Source organism: Meles meles, chromosome 6 (genome assembly GCF_922984935.1).
Source record: "Meles meles chromosome 6, mMelMel3.1 paternal haplotype, whole genome shotgun sequence".
Taxonomy (NCBI): Eukaryota; Metazoa; Chordata; class Mammalia; order Carnivora; family Mustelidae; genus Meles; species Meles meles.
The window spans coordinates 141647359-141667175 of NC_060071.1; the positions used below are offsets into that span (position 1 = coordinate 141647359).

Below are 19817 nucleotides of genomic sequence, written 5' to 3' on the forward strand. Positions count from 1 at the left end.
TGACCCCAAGGAGCTCTAGGTTTAGAGAGAGAAACACACATGTAAAAAGATGATGGGGCCCGTGTGATTGGTCAGGAAGAGTACACATTCCCAGGAAGAAGCTGTGCTAGGGAAGAGAAGGACCCAGTGAATGACCTGGGACCATCGGGAGAGGGTGGATACTTTTCATCTAGGTCTTAAAAAGATAGGCAGGAATCTACTTATCTTCCTGAATGTCTGAAATCTGAAGAGGGAATTATAGATTGTGGGGTGGGATGGGGTTGCCTGGGAATTGCCAGGAGGGTCAAGGCTATACGTATAGGGTTATTTCAAATCTAGAAAGAATTGACTTCTGGCATGATGTAGAGAAATCACTGACAAATCTCTCCTTAGCAGCAACTAAAAAGCTAGACATAATTGTCAAAAACAACAATCTCTGTGCTCTAATAATCTAGTAATCTACCAAAGACATATGACAAACAGAGAAACATTCATTCATGAAAAGTACTAAACTTTGAGGAGGTGCAGAGTGAGCCTGTGACATTTTTATCTGGGGCTGCTTCCTCCTGACCCAACTCTGCTGGTGGGTGGTCAAACCAAAGCAGAGCCAACTCCCCTGATTTGGAGTCTTGCCTGTTAAAGTGATGATCTCAGTGTTAAGCAGTGTGTGTGTGTGTGTGTGTTCAGGGGGGTGGAGTTTTGGGGGGAGGGGAGAGTGGTTTCAATGGTTTGTGGTTGGGTTTGGGGCAGTAAATAGGCCAGCGAAGTAACAGGAGGTTAAACGGGGAGGCCCAAGAGGTGTGGTCGGCCTAGTTGTCTGAGGAGTCTGCATATCCTCTGCATATCCCAGGCAGAGGGGAGGCCCTGCATGTGCACAACAGAGACTGGAACGAGTACAAGCCACAAACATCTCTCTGGTCCATGGAGAAGCAAGAAAGAAGAGTGGAGAGACAAATCTGGGTGGTACTTGAGAACTACCTGAGGTTTGAAGGGCTCATCAGCCTACATACAGATCCATTAGCGGCAAGTGGAAGCTTTATTGGCTCAAGGTGTTTGAACACAGTTTCTGATCAATATGGGGTTAAACAATAAGAAATATCACAAGGGTGACCTCTAGGAGGCAGGCTTAGACATAAAATAATAAAAACAAGAAACACCAGTGGCCAGAAGTTGCAGGGAAACATGTTTTATAGATTTAGTCTAGGCAAATTACTACATAAACACACAAAACCAAAAATGCCCAAGAGGGAAGATTCAGAATCCAGCGTTACTATAATGTGTTTTCTAAAATGTCCAGCACTCAAGAAAAAATCACAAGACATGCAAAGAAACCAGAAAGTGTGACCCCTACTCAGAAGAAGTCAATAGGAACGGCCTTTGAGTATCCCCAGATATTGAATTTAGCAGTCAAAGAATTCACAGCAGATCAATAATAATGATAAGACAAAAAAAAATCAATTTAAAAATGAGCAAAAGACTCTAACTGGCATTTCACTAAAAGGACATATAAATGGCCAATAAACACATGGAAATGCAAATTAAACCCACAGTGACATAACATTACACACCCGTTAGAAAGGTTGTAATAAACAAGACAGAAAGCACTAAGTGTTGGCAAGGACATGGAGAAACCAGAATCCTCTTTCTTTGTGGGTTGGAGTGCAGAACACTGAAACCTTTAAAGCATGGATGGACTCTGATGGCATTCTAGTGAGAGAGAGGAGCCACTCACAAGACCGCACTGTTGGATTATTTCTAGGAAAGGTCCCGAAAAGGTAAATTTTTAGAGAGAAAGCAGATCAGAAGTGGCCTAGGGCTGAGAGAAGGTGCTGGGACAGACTGAAAATGGACTTGAGGACAGGCTTTGATATTGGAAGTGTTCTAAAACTGGGTTGGAGTGAGACTGAATTTACTAAAAAATGGATTTATACACAGACAATGGGCGGATTTTATGGCATGCAAATTATTCGCTTGATAAAGCTGTTTAAAAAAAAAAGATGAGCCGTGGCAGCAAACTTTATTGGAAAGATGGTGGGCCTAGGGCATGTGGCCCAGTAATGGTACCATGTTTGGGCTCTGCCTGGCACCCCTGATTGGCAGGGTCTCACTTAACCTTCTCACGACAATCCCGCGGGGATGGTACTATTATTGCTGACTCCATTTTAGAGGTGTGGATCCAGGCTCAGAGAGGTTCAGTGACATAGCCATAGTCACACAGCTAGCAGGGAGCAGAGCTGGGACTCACACCCACATCCATGACGCCACAGCTGTGCTCCTAACCCAGAGCTCCCTAACCCAGAGCTCCCTGACCAGAGATCTCTCTTTGGTAATAGACTCTAAAATAGATGGGCAGTGGACAAACATTTATGAGTAAGACCTGTTAAAACTTCTTTAAATGCTGCCTCTTGACTTTATAAGTGTGTTATGCTGTATGGTAATTATATTAGTTATCAAGAGTCACAATGTGGGCATCCTATTTTAAGTGCCCTGGTGCAGGGAGAATTTACTTTTGACAGTTAAGAATAAACAGGCAGTGTGGTATGTCATTTTATTTTACTTTATTTTTAAAGATTTTATTTATTTATTTGACACAGAGAGAGAGAGAGAGAGAGAGAGATCACAAGTGGGCAGAGAGGCAGGCAGAGAGAGAGCGGGGGAAGGAGACTCCCCTCTGAGCAGAGAAACCGATGCGGGGCTCGATCCCAGGACCCTGAGATCATGACCTGAGCTGAAGGCAGAGACTTAACCCACTGAGCCACCCAGGCGCCCCGTGGTGTGCCATTGTAAAGCTGGGCCTCTGAACACGTTTTGCGTGGGATTGGCGGGCTGATGGGCAGGGAGCATGTTGGTACCAGAGATCAGATACAACCCAGGGAACAAAATGGGGGCCTCCATTCGCAGATGGTTCTGAGATGTGTGGGACAGAGGATGCTGGCCACACCATGTGAGAGATGCTTCAGGGGGCCGGGTGGGTGGCAGGGAACATTCTGCCCCAAATGCCAGCATTTTCTTCCCAGCAAAGAGTGGGGAAATGGGCTAGAAAGGAACACCTCTTTTTGGAAAGGTTTCCAGTCTGAATAACAAGAAACACAATGACATTACAGTTAGCATTTCCTGGGCACGAACAATGCACAAGGCATTGTCCTAAGCGCCTTTCTGTGTTTACTCCCAGGACAACCCATGACGCAGGAGCTGTGAGGTTTTTCCGAGGAGGAGAGAGCAGCACAAAGGGTTTCCCTGAGACCCTGAAGATCACATGGTTACGCGATGGCGGAATTGGGCTTCTGGACCGGGAAGCTTTGTGAAATCCTCTTTCCTGAGCTCTGTCCCTTGTACCCTCTGTCTCCAAGCCCTGTGACTATCCTGCGAGCGGGGTCCCCAATGCCTCATCCTCCTCCCCCGGAGCAGCTTCTGCCTGCCTTGACATGGGAGTGGCCGCCATTCCCCCCGGGGGGAATGACACCAGTTGGGGTGACTTCCCTACACTCGGGGGACTTTCTCGGTGCTGGAGACCAAGTGAGAACTTTTGACCACGTCAAGAGCTTCATTTGCTGGTCCTGACATTTGGTGAATGTCCCTGTTGAAGGGTCACACTGGCAATATCTTCCTCTCTTCTTCTCTGGACTGTAAACACCACGAAGCAGGTAGTCCCTGTAGCCAGACTCAGCTTGGTTCACCTGAACAGCGGCGCATGGGTTCACTGGCAGGTGACTGGGCAGGTGAAGAGATGCCTACTTGGAAAACTGAGATGCCTGGTGAGGGGTGGGGTGGGTGGTGTAGGTGGGGGCTGGGTGGTCTGCCAACATTCTGACTCTGAAGCACTTTCAAATTCTCCAGCACAGACATGAAGGAGGGGGCGATTACTTCCTTTGACATTCTAAGGGACAGTGAGTTAAGAAGCTGCCGGATCAGGAATTCACCTGGGGTCAGGGTGGGGGGAGGGTACTTAGTATTTGAAAGACTCCACTCAGAGACCCATACTGCAGAGGGGGCCACCACAAGCTCTGGCTAACCAGAGTCAACACAAGTTGATCTAGGATATGAGATTAGGGGTCTACTGTCACAAGCCTAACAGAAGATCCTTTAAAAAGCGATTTTCCAGCAATGAAATGACCGGTGTGTTAGATGGATGGGTTGGCTAGGAACCTTGTATGGGTGCCTCTGTCCTTGTGTGGATGGTCCCTAGACTCAGGATTTGTTTGTTTCATTACATGCTTTTAGGGGGTTTTGTCACCTGGCTCTGAAGAAGTTCTTCGAATCTGGAGATAGAAGTTCTCTGTCTGCCTATAGAACACGGTCACTTTGCCCTGAGGGAAACCTTGCTGCAATTCTGTAAAAATCATTCCTGAATATTCTGAAGTTCCTGATTCGGAGTCTTTAAATCACAGGTCAGATGAAGGCCTGAAGATTTTGGCATCTACAGAATGGCTGTGTTTCTCCCAGCGTGCAAAAAAAATCCTATCACCAATCTCCCAACAGTGACCTCAACATCTGCGTCCCGCCTCCAGCTCAAGGGGGTGTTGTCCCCACCTAACTCACTCCCCCACAGTAAGAAAGCTCTCATTCATGCTTTTCTTTTGCTCCTGCCTCCTGGTGCAGCCCCATGAGGCCCCACATAGCAGATATGCCTTCTCTTCTTGGGAATCGGAAGTCACACCATTCTTTTAAAAGTGGTTGTCTCTGTGTCTCCATCTGACCATCTCTGATTAAAACAATTCCTACACGTGTCTCAAAACAAAGACCAGGGTTAGGGATCTGGAAAAAACCAGAGAGCTGCGAGCTCACCAAGTTGGCAAAATCTGTTTCAGGACTGTTCTGGCGTCTTCTTGCTAATGCAAGTCTGAACGGGCTCTGCAAAGCCTGGGAGCCTGACCTTCACTGCTGTGGGCCCCTTGGGGGCAAGGCTGGGGATGGGGGAGGAGACTGGCAGCCCTCAGCCACCCCTGACTGGTGGGGGGTCCCGATGGCCACAGAGCTAGTAGTCCCGCACAGCAGAAGTGCCTTTTCCCAGTCCCTCACACCTGTGCCATGGTAGGGCACCCACACTGTGCGTGCTTGGAGCCAGGTCCTACCCAGGGCTGGCTCTGCACAGTGCTTTCTTGGCCTGCCCATGGGCAGAGCACGGTGCATATGGCAAGCATGGTGAAAGTCAGTATTGGCGACCCCAGTACCTGGGCTCCGGTCCCAGGTCTGATTCTCCCCAGAGAGCTGCTGTGGCCCGAGCTAGTTGCTTCTGCTCTCTGTTCTCCTGTTTGTAAAAGAAGGTGGGAGTGTGGGTGGGGAGGGTCGGGGCTCCCATGAAGCTCCTCTCCAGCTATCCAGCATAACCCCCTTCTGTTTGCTCTCTTCTTGGGTAGAAGGGCTCAGGAAAGCCAGCGCAAGAGCCCTGGCATGTTAAGGTGATGTAGGGCACCAGTGTCCCCCCAAAAAGAATCTCTGGATCTGATGGCCTGGGAGGCTCCAGCAGAGGCTGCAGGAGAGGCCCTTGGTAAGGAAAGGGGAAGCAGAAGGAGCCAGGACAGCCTGGGTGGCAGAGAGCAGGGAGGGATGGTGGGGTTGTCTTTGCCCAGTCCCACGGTTTTCTGCTGCACCACATGGTTTTGGGATTCAGAGTCAGGGAGCCGGGCTGTGGTCCCCAGGAGTCATCAGGGAGGAAGTTGGGCACCCAGGGGGCTGTGTGTGTCATCAGAGCCAGGAAGGCAGCCAGCTCTGATGAAGCCTGGCCGGAGAGCCACGGCACCCCCCGCCCCAGAGAGGTCGTCACGACCCAGACACTAGCCCTTGCATCTTCCAGTCTGAGACACTCACCCAGTTTCGTGGAGCCCCCACCAAACCCACCAACGATGCTGACCTCCTTGCACTTCTCTGGCCTTGGTTAGACCATGCCAGCCCCAGGGACCTCTTTCTGTCCCTGCCCGACGGCTCGTTGCTAACTCAGGCTTTGCGCTCTCAGGGCCCCTCTTCTGTCCCACCCCCCACTCTCCTCTCTGTCTTCACAGCCCCCGTCATTGATTTACTTATAAGTTTGTGTGGTTGTCATGGGGGTCCATCATCCCCGTTTAGGCCCGGGGTGGGGCAGGGACCTTGTCTGTCTGACTCACTCACTCTAGGCACAACGGAGGTGCTCAGCGAGTTTTTGTTGAAATGGATGAATGAGGAGCGCCTGGGTGGCTCAGTCGGCTAAGCACCTGCCTTCGGCTCAGGTCGTGGTCCCAGGGTCCTGGGATGGAGCCCCGCCTTGGGTTTCCTGCTCAGTGGGGACCCTGCTTCTCCCTATCCCTCCACTGACCCCCTGTTTTCTCTCTCTCTCTTTCTGTCAAAGAAACGAATAAATAAATAAAATCTTCAGAAGAGAAAAGGAAAGGAAAGGATGGATGAATGGATTCACTCAGGTGCTGAGATGTCATATCATGACAACCTGACACTGGGAGTTGGTCCATAACCATAATCAGATTTGGACCTTGAAGGCATGTGGGAACATCATTCTTGGCCACATCCTCCTTTTAGGTGTATTGACTTCTTTCCTATAACTCTGCCATACAGTGACTGCCCTGCAGATTATTGTTCCTGGGGGCTTCGAGGAATGGGAATATGCCCACCAGAAACGTCCATAAGGCTAGTTACCGGGAGGATTTGTAGAGAAGAGAAGCGACGGGGGGATGAACGGGCTTTGTGACTCGGGGTTGTGACCCAGATCTCTGCCGACTTTCACTGAGTGAGCCCTCAGAGGGGCGTCCCAGGAGCAGATGCAGCTCTGCTGGGGTCAGGCAGACCCTCAGAGCAGAAGGAGACACGTCTTCAAGTCATACTGAGATCATCGCAACATGGTTTATTTCCTGGGAGTTTTCAATGTGGACTGCGTCAGCAGGAGGTTTCCTCCTAGAATTTCGTGGGATTTTCAACTTTCCCAAGGAAGAGAACAGCCTCTGTGGCTCTGTTGATCAGCAGCAGCAGGAAGGGCCGATTGAAGTGGACGACGGTGTGAGAGGGGCCGTCCTTCGAGCGGACTATGAACTTGGTGGCCGTGGCCGCTGCGGCTTCTGTACCTTCCTCGCTGACGTCCAGCACAGCCTTGTGGGCAGCCTGCCAAGGGAAAAACAGACGTCAGCGGCCCCCACGGAGGCAGCTCTACTTCACTGAGCCTCGGGTTCTACCTCGGGGATGGTGATGCCCCTCCGGCTTGCTGCCCCCGGTGCGGGGCATGGGGTGTGCACCTGCTGCTGAGATGGTGAACTGGGTCCCTACGAGTCCAGTGGTTGCAAATGCACACCGGAAAGCTTAGGGTTGTGTCCCAGTTCTGCCACTTTATTGGCACAGAGGTTACTTAAGGACTGCTGACATCACTTTCCAAATCTCTGAAAGGGTCATCGTCCTGGTGTATTTCCCACAAGGTCATGGGTGAATTAAAGGAGATCAGGCAACATACGGGTGCCACAGTATTGCTACATGGTTGCCTGGGAGACACAGGGTTGGTGTCATTACATAGTGGCTCCTTTCTGGGTCTTCTAGGGAAAGGGACTTCACCAGGGGCCCACGCCCTCCCCAGCTTCAGGGGGCCTGAGAACTCCAGGCAATTACAGCCGCTGCTGTTTGTATGTGCCATAAATACATGATGGGAAAATGACGGTTACACTCAGCATATGCCATTGGGACCTCTGCATTCTTTCCCCGGACTCCAATGACAAAGCCCCCTTCAGTGACCCAGGACCACTTCTGACCATTCTAGTCTATCATCAAGATACATTTTTCCATCAGGGATCAGAAACTCCTAAGCAGACAAGAACCAGACCTTTTGTAAGAGCGGGGGGGGGGGGGGCAGGCACACAGGGCCCCTGGAGGGTCCCCTCTCCCTAAGAGGGATGCTCACGGCTCAGGTCTGGCTAATCGATTCTATAGAGGTTTGGGTGCACTGTTGCCATGTGGGAATGTGACTCCGTGATTTCTTTCAAGACAATCAGAAATCTCTCCTTGGAGGTCCAGTAGCCTACATGGTAGAAATAGGCTCTGTCTTTTTCTTTTTAAGATTGCAAGCCAAACACAGCACTTCTACAGGGTACGAATGACCCCTGGGCAGCCGATGTGACTTCAGTGTATGGCCGCAGGGTTCAGGGAGGTGAGGCCGAATGGCAGGTGGGCATCCGCTCATCTGTGGCAGGTCTCGAGGTGGAAGGGTTGCCTTCCTAGGACAGGCCTAGTTTTCAAGGAACGGTAGCTGGATCTTAGGAACATTAATTGGAAGAGGGATGCAAGTTGCCTGTGTATCAGAAGGATGATGGCCATAAAGCCACAGGCCTGGAAACCTTGAAATTTAGCCCTACTTCTGCCATAGAGAGGTCAGTTTGCCTCTCAGGGTCTATGTTTCCTTATCAGTGAGATGTGAGGGCTCGATTAGCCAGTCTCCATAGTCCCTTCCAGCTCAGGCAAATGTTCTCATGGATCAACTCACTTTGGAAAGCTGCAGGAAGTCTCTCTTTGTGATTCCGGAAAAATCAGCATTTTTATCGAAGGCATCACGGATGCCCATCTTTGGGAGGATGGTTTCTAGGTCATAGGAGGCAGAAATGGAGAACTTTGGAATGAACACCTCTATCCACCTGTGGAGATGGGGAAAAAGACAATGTGAGGTCATAAGGCCTTTGGTCTCTAGCTCTGCTTCTCGGTAGCATTTTGGGAGACGTTGTTCTTCTTCTAGCTTTTGCTGGTTGCTGTTAAAGTGGTCAACACATCCCAGATCCGACCCAGGTTGCTCTGGAGGTAAGCTCCTTGGATGAGCAGGTCTGGCTTCATATAGAAGAAAGAAGTGGGGGACCAAAATAAAGTAAGGGACAGACCATAGACGGGGGCCCAGCAAGGGGTCCTATGGAAATGACCAGTGGGGTCACCAGGCAGTGATGGACATTGTGTCCGCTGTCTCCCCCAACCCTTCCTGAGACAAACCCTGCCAAACACTGAGAGCAGCAGAGTCCAGCAGAACTTTCTGCAAGGTTGGAAAGATTCTGTCTGTGCTGACCAGGATGTTGGCAACTGGCCACACGGGGTTACTGAACCCTTTAAATGTGGCTAGTGCCAATGAGGGGAAAAAACCTGTAGTTTTACCAATTTTTATTCATTTAAATTTATAACTGCATGGGGTTAGTAGTTGGACAGCACAGCCCTGGAGTGCAGCATAATTTTTTTCCTTCCTCTGCAATGGTTTCCCTGAACCAAGAATGAAAAGCCCACATTTTCTGAGCACTTACTGTGTGTCAGGCACCGTCCCAGGCACTTTCATGAGCTTCATTTCCATTTTAAATATGTTAAGATTGTTTTATGGCTTTGCCCAAGGTCATGTACTTGGTAAGTCACAGAAATGAAAGCACAGAAGTGCTGGTACGTCCTCACCGATGGGCATCTAGCACAATGGACAGCTCTCTCTTCCTGGTTATGGTCCCCTGTGCTGGCCTGGCCATCTCCTCTCTGGTCCATCTGCCGCTCTTCACACACTGCCCCCTGCCCCAGCCTCCATGCTGCCTGTCCAGCCGTGGCAGCAGTCAGAGGACAAATCTCTGAAGCATCCTATAGTGTTCTTTGGTTCCCAGCTATGCCTCTTTGCCAGCGCTGTTTCCTTTACTGGGACTGCCCTTCCCAAGCCTATCTGTACCTTCACGTCCTACCTATGCTCCTGACTCACATCACCACCTCCTTGAAGCCCACCATGGATCCCAGCTAAAAGCTATCTCTCTTTGCTCAGAAGCTCCTCAGCACACTGCCTGGGCTTCCCCTGGGGCACTGAACTTTGTCTTCTTGAGTTACAGTTAACCCTGATCCTGTCTTGTCTCCGCCTGGATCTTGGGCACCTGGGAATGGTGCCAGCGAGGCCAAGAAAATATTGCTAAGAGATTGTACATAAGACTTTGACTTTCCTTTTTATCTTATGGTTAATAGTCTTTTGATGGTCTCCAAAATAGATACAGAACTAATAATAATCTTACTATTGGCTAACATTATCGATCACATATGATCTTTCTGGCACTGTTCTAAGCACTTTATAAATAGTAACTTGTTTTATCTTTTCAACAACTTCTGGGTTGAGTAGCAGTATTATCCTAATTTTCTAGGTGAACACTGGTGCTTTTTTTTTGCTGGTTTGTTTTTATGGAATTATTCCATGGAATTTAATATCAGATTGGCTGGTAGAGTGAGTTCTCCTGAGATGGAATCACTACAAGGACATAATAGTGTTGTGGGGACATATTAGCTACATGGCCTTGGGCAATTCGCCTCCCCTCCTAGAGCCTCTACTTCCTTATCTATGTGTGGGGATGATAGTGCTCATCATCTGTCAGGTGATTGTGAAGCTGAAGTGAGACCACAGCCCCACGTTCCCTATCCAGCAGGCAGCCGGGGCTCCATTGGCATTCAACAGCTGCTATCATGGTCTTTCCCCTGTCCTTGGAGGTACCCCACCACATGCCTCAGGCCCCAGGAGACGGACACAGATTCCCACCTTTTCTGGAGTAAGTGGCTCCAATTCCTCAGTGTCCTGGCTGACAAGGCCTGTTCCAGCTGCCTCATCTTGCCCTGGCCAGGGAGGACAAAGAAGGCTGCAGTGTGTCTGCCATAGTCCATCCGCAGCACGGAGCAGTTCAGTTTTGGATCCACTCCAAAGGCAAACTCTTCCACCTGCTGCATCATTGAGACCTTCACAGTGGTCTTCTTGCCCACCAGGAATGGGGAGCTCTTCCTCGTAGAGCCAGGGTTAAAGGGCTTTTCCCACTTGGCTAGCATGGAGAGAGAAGAGAGGTCTTTATGTCTAAGTAGATAGTAAGCGGAGGACAACGAAAATGATGAAGTAGGGATCTCTGAAAACTCTCTCCCCCATAAAAGCCATGAAAAAACTGCCCACAGTGGTCAGAATAAACTTCTTTAGAATTCTGGAAATTAAACAAACTCGTTAAGCAAATTATGGGGCAGTTTATTAAATGGAAGCGGCTAAATCTTGGTAAGAAATTGAGCTTTATGGTGTTTTGACTTGCCCTAGTTCCATTTCTCTTATCCTAGCTCTTCAATAATAGCCTTGAAAAATAATAGCCTGCATTTGTGGTGAAATCCAGCAGGCTGGCAGCCACTGAAGGGGAAAAAATAGGGCTGGAACCCGTTCAAAGACTCATTCTCAGAGAACTGTTATTTGACCCATCTTGTGCTTCCCTGGAAGGCATCACTTGCAAAATTGCCTGTGTTTGATCTGATTTGGAGTTCAACCAAGGCAAAAAGCCTATTCCTTGGAGGAAATTAGTCAAAAAGAGTCACAGGTGGTGACAAATTTTTGCAGCTTCCGGAGGCAGTAGATAAGAGTTGGGACAAACAACAGATTAATCAAAAAGGTTAACAGCATGGGTTGGGAGCAGGGGTGGCATGCAACTATGACAGAGTAAGGACATCTGTGTTTTCCCCCTTCCATTAGGACAATAAGAAAAACTGGCAAAGATATTCAGAATCAACTTTTTTGGAACGCTGGAAATTAACCAAAGGCTTACAGCTACCTGGGGGCAGTTAATTCAAGAAAAATGGCTGAATCTCAAGAACAGTCAACTTCATGGTTATTTTAACCTGAGCCAGTTCTACCCTCTGCTCTCCACCTCAGCAGTAGCCTTGAAAAATAGCAGCCTATATTCCCCAAATCATTGAGAGAATAACTTTCAAAGACTCATTTTTATCACTTGACCTCTGTAGTTATCTGGAAGACCCCCATTTCCAAGGTTGACTGGTGCTCACTCAGTGCTAAAGTCTTCTTCTCAGGGGCTTGGGATTTTTGTTAGAAACAATCACAGGCAAGTGTTTTAGTTTCATTGTTGTCCAGGTGAGGATAACAGATGGGACGAACCACAGAGTGATCAAAAGTTCTGAAAGGAGAAGCTGAAGAATAAGATGTCCTTAGGACATTTGGATAGTTCCACTATATCCTGGGCATTTTGAGGCTGCATGCATGTATATAGCTGGATGTATATTTGAGAAAAAATGTGAGAAGGCTATAAGTTCCTACTTATGGCTGACTTTGAGGATTTGCATAAACAGAAAGTAAAGACTGAGTCAGATTTATGAACTGCCTGGGTTGAGTGTTGATGGCACACTCCTCTATGTACACAAAAGCCCTCAGCACAGACTAAGAGATTTATTTGTTTTAGACACATATGGAATCTCTGCCCAATCATAGCTAACCACTTAACTAAACAAGAAGACCCTTCGGTGGTCACACATCACAAAGTATAGACTTTAATTGTTTCAGAAAAATCACTAAACAGACAACAACTATTGCAACAAGCAAAAACAATTAGTCCTTGAAAGGGAGAGAATCTGATTCTCAGAGTTGTTGCACTACATAATTTTTTTTATTTGTTTATTTTCAGCATAACAGTGTTCATTGTTTTTGCACCACACCCAGTGCTCCATGCAGTACGTGCCCTCCCTATTACCCACCACCTGGTTCCTCAACCTCCCACCTGCCCCCCGCCCCTTCAAAACCCTCTGGTTGTTTTTCAGAGTCCACAGTCTCTCATGGTTCATCTCCCCCTCCAGTTTCCCTCAACTCCCTCTCCTCTCCATCTCTCCATGTCCTCTGTGTTCTTTGTTATGCTCTACATAATTTTAAAAATCTAGCTTTAACAAAAAAAAAATGTGAGACATAAAAAGAAAGTATAGACCAAACAATCTACTAATATCAAAAATAAGAGAAGAAACAATGCTATAGATTTTGTGGACATTAAAAGGAAAAGAAAGGAATACTATGAACACCTCTATGGCCACCAATTTGATAACCTAGATGAGATATTCCAATTTGTTAATACATAAGAAGAAATAGACAATATGAATAGGCCTACATCTATTAAAGAAATTGACAATAATTAATAACTTTCCAAAACAGGAAACACCAGGTCCAGATGGATTCACTGGTGAAGTCTACCAAACATTTAAGGAAGAAATTACACCAATTCTTACAATGTCTTTCAGAGGATAGGAACAGAGAAAATACTTCCTAACTTGTTCTATGAAGCCAGCATTATTTTAATACCCAAATCAGACAAAGATATTGCAAGAAAGGAAAACTACAGACCAATATCTGTTATGAATATAGATGCAAAAATGCTCCACAAAAATATTAGCAATCAAATTTGATAATGTATAAAAATAATTATACACCACAATCAAATGGGGTTTATCCCAGGTTTGTAAGGCTGGTTCAACATTTGAAAATAAATTAATGTAATCTATCATCAAGAAGCTAAGCAAGAAAAAGTAATCATTATCAATAAATGAAGCAAAAGCATTTGACAAAATCTAACACCCATTCATAGTAAAAATTCTCAGTAAACTAGAAGTAAAAGAGAACCTCCTCAATTTGTTTTAAAATATCTACAAAAAGCCTATAGCTAACGTCAGACTCAATGGTGAGAAATGCAAAGCTTTTCCATTAAGTCCAGGTATAATACAAGGATGTCCCCTCTTGCCACTCCTTTTTGGTATTTTACTGGAAGTTCTAGCTAATGCAATAAGATTAAAAAAAAAAAAGAAACAAAAAGTATACAGATTGGGAAGGCAGACATAAAACTGTGTTTGTTCACAGATGGTATGATCGTCTGTGTAGAAAATCCAAGAGTGGACAAACAAAAGAACTCCTGGAACTCGTAGGTGATTAAAGCAAGGTTGCAAGATACAAGGTTAATATGTAAAAGTCGATGCTTTTCCATATGCCATCAATGAACGAATGGAATTTGACATTAAAAACACAATACCATTTACATTTGCATCCCAAAACAGCTTATACATTTAGCAAAATATGTATAAGATCTATTGAAGAAGATTATAAAACTCTGAGGAATGAAATCAAAGAACTAAATGAATGGAAAGATATTCCTTGTTCTTGAACAGAAAGACTCAATATTGTTACAATGTCAGTTCTTCCCAATTTGATCTGTAGATTTAATGCAATCTCAATCAAAACCTTAGCAGGTTGTATTATAGATATTAACAAACTAATACTAAAATTTATATAAAAAAGAAAAACACGAAAGACCCAGAATAAGCAACACAGCATTGAAGGAGAAGAACAAAGTTGGAGGACTGACAATAACCAACTTCAAGATTTACTCTAAAGCTATGGTGCTCAAGACAGTCTAGTATTGGTGAAGAACAGATGGACAGATCAATGGAGCAAAGAGAGAGCTTACAAATAGACCCATGTAAATAGAGTCAACTGATCTTTGACAAAAGAGTAAAGATACAAAGGAGTGGAGTGAAATAGTCTTTTTGACAAACGGTGTTGAGACAACGGCATTCATATGCAAAGAAAAGAAAAGAATCTAGACACATACTTTCTATCTTTCATTAAAACTAACTCAATGGATCACAGACCTAAAGTTAAAACACAGAACTGTAGAACACCTAGAAGATAATATAGGAGAAAAAACTAGATGACTTTGGGTATGGCAATAATTTTTAGAACACCAAAGGCATGATCCCTGAGAGAAATCAGTGATAAGCTGAACTTCATTAAAATTTAAAACTTCTGCTCCGTGAAAGAAAATGTCAACAGAATGAAAAGCCAAGCAACATACTAGGAGAAAATATGTGCCTGATAAGACTGTTATCCAAAATGTACAAAGAACTCTTAAAACTTAGATAAGAAAACAAATAACTGGATTTTAAAAAGTGGGCCAAAAACCTTGACAGATAGATCACCAAAGAAGATAGGCAGATGACAGATAAACATGAAAAGAGGCTCCATATCCTATGTCATCAGGGAAATGCAAATTGAAACAACCACAACGCACCCGTTCACACAGCCCGCGTCTGGAACGCTGACAACACCAAATGCTGGAGAGGATGGGACACCACAGGGACTCCCCCACGGCAGGTGGGAATGCAAGATAGTAGAGGCACTTTGAAGGACAGTCTGGTGGTTTCCTTCCAAACCAGCGCTCTTGCCGTACAGTCCTACAAGCATGCTCCGTGGTAGAAGGAATTGAAAACTATGTCCACACAAAACCCTCCATGTATTGTATGATTCTATTTATAGAAAAGGTCCAGAATAGGAAAATCTATGGAGACAGAAAGTAGATTGCTTGTTTCTGGTGAAGGAAGAGCAGAAATGAAGCGAGTCTCAAGGATAGAGAGTCTCTTTTGGAGGTGATGAGAATGTTCTGGAATTACACAGTGGAGGTATTTGCACAACCTTGTGGATGTACCAAAACCCAATCCCACTGAATTGTGCAATTTAACTCGGCAGATTTTGTGGTATGTAAATTATATTTCAATAAAAAAATACGATTAAATGAAATGGAACAGCATATATAAAACACAGGAAAATTAGAAGGGGCTCGCGGCCTGTTAATTCCTTTTCCTTCCCCTCCCTCCTTACAGAATGGATGGATACATGGGTGGGAAGGTGAAGAGGCAGATAGAGGGAAAGGTAAGTGGGGGAGGGATGAATGGCAGGAGGGAGAAAGGAAGGGAAGGAGAAAGGGAGGAGGGAGGGATGAAACAGTAGTGTCCATGACGATTCTGCTAAAGTTGGCTCCGTCATCATCCATCCTGTTAGCACAGAGGCTCGCACACATCAGGCTCCCAATACAGGAGAGATCTTGTAAGGCAATGCGGCCAGAATCATGAAGCAAGTAAGGGGAAGAGGGAGAATTCAGACCTGGGGCTGTCTGACTTCAAAGCCCGTGTCCATTCTGCTGCAGCAGTGTGTCTGTAAACTGTAAAGTTCTAGACCGATGCGCTGAGGGGGGCTGTGAATGGCAATCATCCAGGCCTGTCTGCACTTGCACGCCTCCAAAAGTGCTCTGGCCTGTGGAATTCCCTCTGAAGCGGGGTTGTCAGAGAGCTCTGCACCCCTCCTCGAAACCTTCGGGAGGCACCAAGGATGCTGGTGGGAGCAAGAGATGAGGTCCTTACAAGCTCATTTCCAGAAGATTTTCTCCGTGGGCTGCCCACTGAACCCAATGTCAGCCCCTCGGGACACATAACTAGACTATCCAAGGTCAGAGCTGAACGAGCCCCCATCATCGATCAACTGAAGCTGAGAGAGGGACTAGGATGTGGCCAACAGTCATGCAGCCAGCTTGCTACGAGGCTGGTCCGAATCCAGACTTGCCACTACCTGACTGTGCTGTCTAGGGTTTGTTTAGCCTATTCAACTGGGGAGTGAGGGGGAAACAAGGTTAAAATAAAAATCAAGCCCTCAGAGCCTTACCTTTAAAGAAAATGTGGTTCACCAGGACCATGACCGTCAGAGGTTCAAGGCCTTGGATTAAGTCTACCACCTTGCCTTCGGTCTCCTTCTCCACATAGCTGTTGATCTTCTCCCGGGCAGTGGAGGTGCTCGAGAAATCTATAGAAAAGATTTTGGACGCATACAGCCTCTTGATATTGTCCAAGAAATTTGCCTGCAGCCGCAGCTCCTTTTTGAGGAAGAGGACACTCCCCATCCTCAGGTCCAGGTCTGCACTGGGGGCTCTGAGCGACTGGAGCAGGTGCTGGAAGGCCTGGTGGATGGCGGGCTCTGGCACGTGCGTGAGGTTGAACCCCAGGCTCTGGAGGATCTGGGTCCTGGTGGCTGAGCGGGCCCCGAGGGATAGCATGGCCAGGGAAGCGGAGACACTCAGTGGGGAGAAGAAGACATTCTGGTCCGGAGTCTTCAAAACCAGCCTCCGGTACAGGCGGAAGGCGAAGTTGGTGTTGCTAGAGGACAGCCGGGAGGCAGCGGTGATCCTTGAGGAGGATGGGCAGAGGGATCCCCTGCTGGGGGTCCCGGGTGGGGGCACACAGTGGATTACAGCGCAGATGCTGACAGCGAGGAAAACTCCATAAAAGGCCGGTGCCATTGTGGAACGAGGTGAGTCTGCAAGAGAGGAGAGAACCATCGAGGGAAGGTGAGCAGAGCGTCTGGCTGCCGAGTCGGAGACCTTGCAACAACACCCCTCCCCATTCAAGACAGAATGGGGACAGGCAGGACGGTGAACCGGGCAGTTCACTCCGTAATCTCATTGGCTCTCATGAACTCATGAACGAAGGCAGGTATTATCATTGTCTTTAGCTTACAAACAAGCAAACAGACCTCAGAGACGTTGTATCATTGACCTCAGGCCACCCAGCTAGTTTATGTTTTGTCTGGGATTCAAAGTCAGGTCTAAAATCCCGAATCTCAGCTCCCACGCTCTTTGCTGTTTCTGCTTGGTAGGCTTCCTGTGCAGAAAGGAAGACAGTGGAACCAGGCTGCGAAGTCCCAATCTTAGCAGCCGCCATAAGGTATCCTCTTATCCCTCAGAGATCCCTCGAGATAGTCTTGGTCCCTTTTGTGTTGAACTGATCATTTCCTTGCCGTGGCTGCCCACTCCCAGCCACCGGCTTTTTCTGGCAGTGTCGCTTTCCTTCAACAGGCTGGCCTGGGACCGTAGTCCTCAGGGGCCTTGAGGACAGGTGCCTCGTTGCTGGTGGGCTGCTAGCTCTAGCCGTGACTGCCTGGCCCCTGCACGCCCCATCCAGCTAGACTGATGCACCAGGAGCATTTTGGACCAGGCGAGCTGGAGGCAGGTGGACATGTTGGTCGTTCTGGAGCGGGGCAGTGCTGGGCTACATCTCACTCTGAGGCTCATGATGGGCAAGTTTTAGCTTCTCTGGACTTCGGTTTTCTTTTTTGGCTCTGGGGGGATGGTCTGTACCGTATCTAGGTATTCAGAGGATTGAGCGTGATGAAGTCACTGGTCTCTGCCGGGACAGTCCTAAGGACCTAGCCAAGCTCCCAACAACCTCTTGGTCGAAATGCAATTTATGTAAATCGAGTAATACTAGATCATACCAGATGTGATGAAGATCAGAAGGAACTATACAAAGAATCTTTTTGCCAAGTGAGTAATTCTTTGGCAAAACTGCAAAACCATCCCCATTGCCGTTTATCTAACTGGGTGATTTTTGTCTTATAGGCGGGGGCGCGTGAGGCGGGCTGCAGAGACGGGGCCACCGGCAGGAAGTACAGACTTGATTCTGCCCACAGGATCCACAGAGGGAAAGCTGAGGAGTGTTTCTGTCCAAAAGGAGTGTCCAAGGACTGTTCTGGGAGCCACATGTGTCCTTCCCTGCTCCTCCCACCTCGGGCACATGGCCCCATGTAGGGGTGGCAGGAGACGCTTCCTGCCCTGGCCTGTGTGGAACGGTGTTCAACCAGGGTGGAAGGGACTGAAGGAAGGAGGCACTTGGGACGAAATCCCTGAGTTCCTCCTATTTGATGAACCCTGTGATGGGCTGCGGGTGCTCGGGACGCTGTGTGAGAATGCGGGGTCTATAGGACCTGGTGGCCTGTAGTGTGGTGGCCTGGGGGCCTGCTGTGTTAGCTTGGGTCGTGTGAAAGAGGAAACCACGGGCCCACCCTGCTGCCACTCACGCTGAGTTCCCAACCAGGCTGAAAACCACATCCAACCGCAGGTTCTGCTCCTCCAGAAATGTGGTCTTAACCAGTCGGTCAGGAATCTTTCCATCAGGCCAGTGAGTCGGCCGCATGGGGCCTGTGTCCCCCCCCCCCCAAGGGAGATGAGGTCATCTTCATGGGAAGATCCCTTGCCTTTCCCTTTAGGGCAAAACCCCTGGCCTGGAAACGTCTCTTTAGTTGGCCAGTAATGGCCTTGCCCAACCCTCCTGTGAAAACTCGCCACTTCGTACAACTCCTCGGAGTGCCCTCTGTTTGCTGCCCAAGTCACGCATTGTTCAGTAAAGCCAATCAGACCTTTAAATTCCCCTCGGTGGGATTGTCATTAGCAGGAGGCCCGAGCTCGACAGCCAGCCAGGAATCAGAGCCTCAGCAAGACCCCTGCTCTCCTACACAACCAGGATCCAGGTAAAGAATGGCAGCCTCGCGTGACCACCTCTGCATTGTGTCCTCCCAGGCCTGGCTCCCCCCACCACATCCCACTCCGTCTGTGAAAGGGGGTGGCCCCGAGGAAGAAGGACACAGCCTGTATGACACCCAACACGGTGCCAGGCCCGTAGATGGCATGAAGTCAAAGCTGCTTCTTCTCCCTCATGGCTGTTGTGATTTTGCGTTCCTCCCTTGGAAGCAGAGGGAAGGGACAGTCTTGTCCCACCGTATTCCTGACTGCGGGAAGGGATGGGTTTGGGGGAAGCAAACACTAGCCGTCCTGGAGGGGAAGGGAGTCACTGTCGGGCCCTGCGATGAGATACCACGGAGAGGCGGGGTCCTATGTCCCTCTCGGGGCAGGTGGGAGTGGGAGTGGGGCATCAGGGCACCTGCTAACCCCAGCTGTGTCTCCCAGAGGAGCCACACCCCATCAGCAGACATGGCCTTGCCAGAGGACATCCGACTCCATGCCCCACGTCCTGGGCTGAGCAACGGAGACCAGCCTGGACCAGGAGCCACTGAGTACATTAGTGAGTATCCTGGCCCCTCGTGGCCGTGGCCTTCATGTGACCTTAGGCGAGCCGCAGCTTCTCTCTGGGCCTTGGGGAGGTGGCCTCGGAGGGCTCTATGGCCACGGGCCTCAAGTGGCAGGTCCTTAGGCTCTTCAGGAAAAGCTCGGATGAAAGCTTACTTGCTCTGCTCTTAAAATCCAACCTCCTTCCGCACTTGGCCTCTTCCCATCCCCAACTCCTTTCCTTTCATGGCCGCCCTTTCTCTCTCCCACGGAGGCCCCCCCCCCCGCCTCCGTGCTGTGACAAGACTGGGCTGGGGGTAGGGGGTGAGTCCTGCCAGTGGGCTTTGCCCTTCTTGATAAGAGGGACACTCCGTCCTCTCTGCACCTGCCCCTGTCTGGGCCCCTCTCACTGGGGCAGTGGGGGGCACTGCCTTC

The 19817-nt window shown here is 48.4% G+C and overlaps 1 protein-coding gene across 1 annotated transcript; it reads right to left on the reverse strand.

The window, feature by feature from the left end:
• Positions 1-6858: 6858 nt before the first annotated feature.
• LOC123944936 (serpin A9-like) lies at positions 6859-16880 on the reverse strand. Its single transcript, XM_046010412.1, has 4 exons — positions 16211-16880; positions 10466-10739; positions 8426-8573; positions 6859-7062 (listed from the first exon to the last, which is right to left on the reverse strand). The coding sequence occupies exons 1-4, from the start codon at positions 16878-16880 to the stop codon at positions 6859-6861; spliced, it is 1296 nt and encodes a 431-aa protein (XP_045866368.1).
• Positions 16881-19817: the final 2937 nt, after the last annotated feature.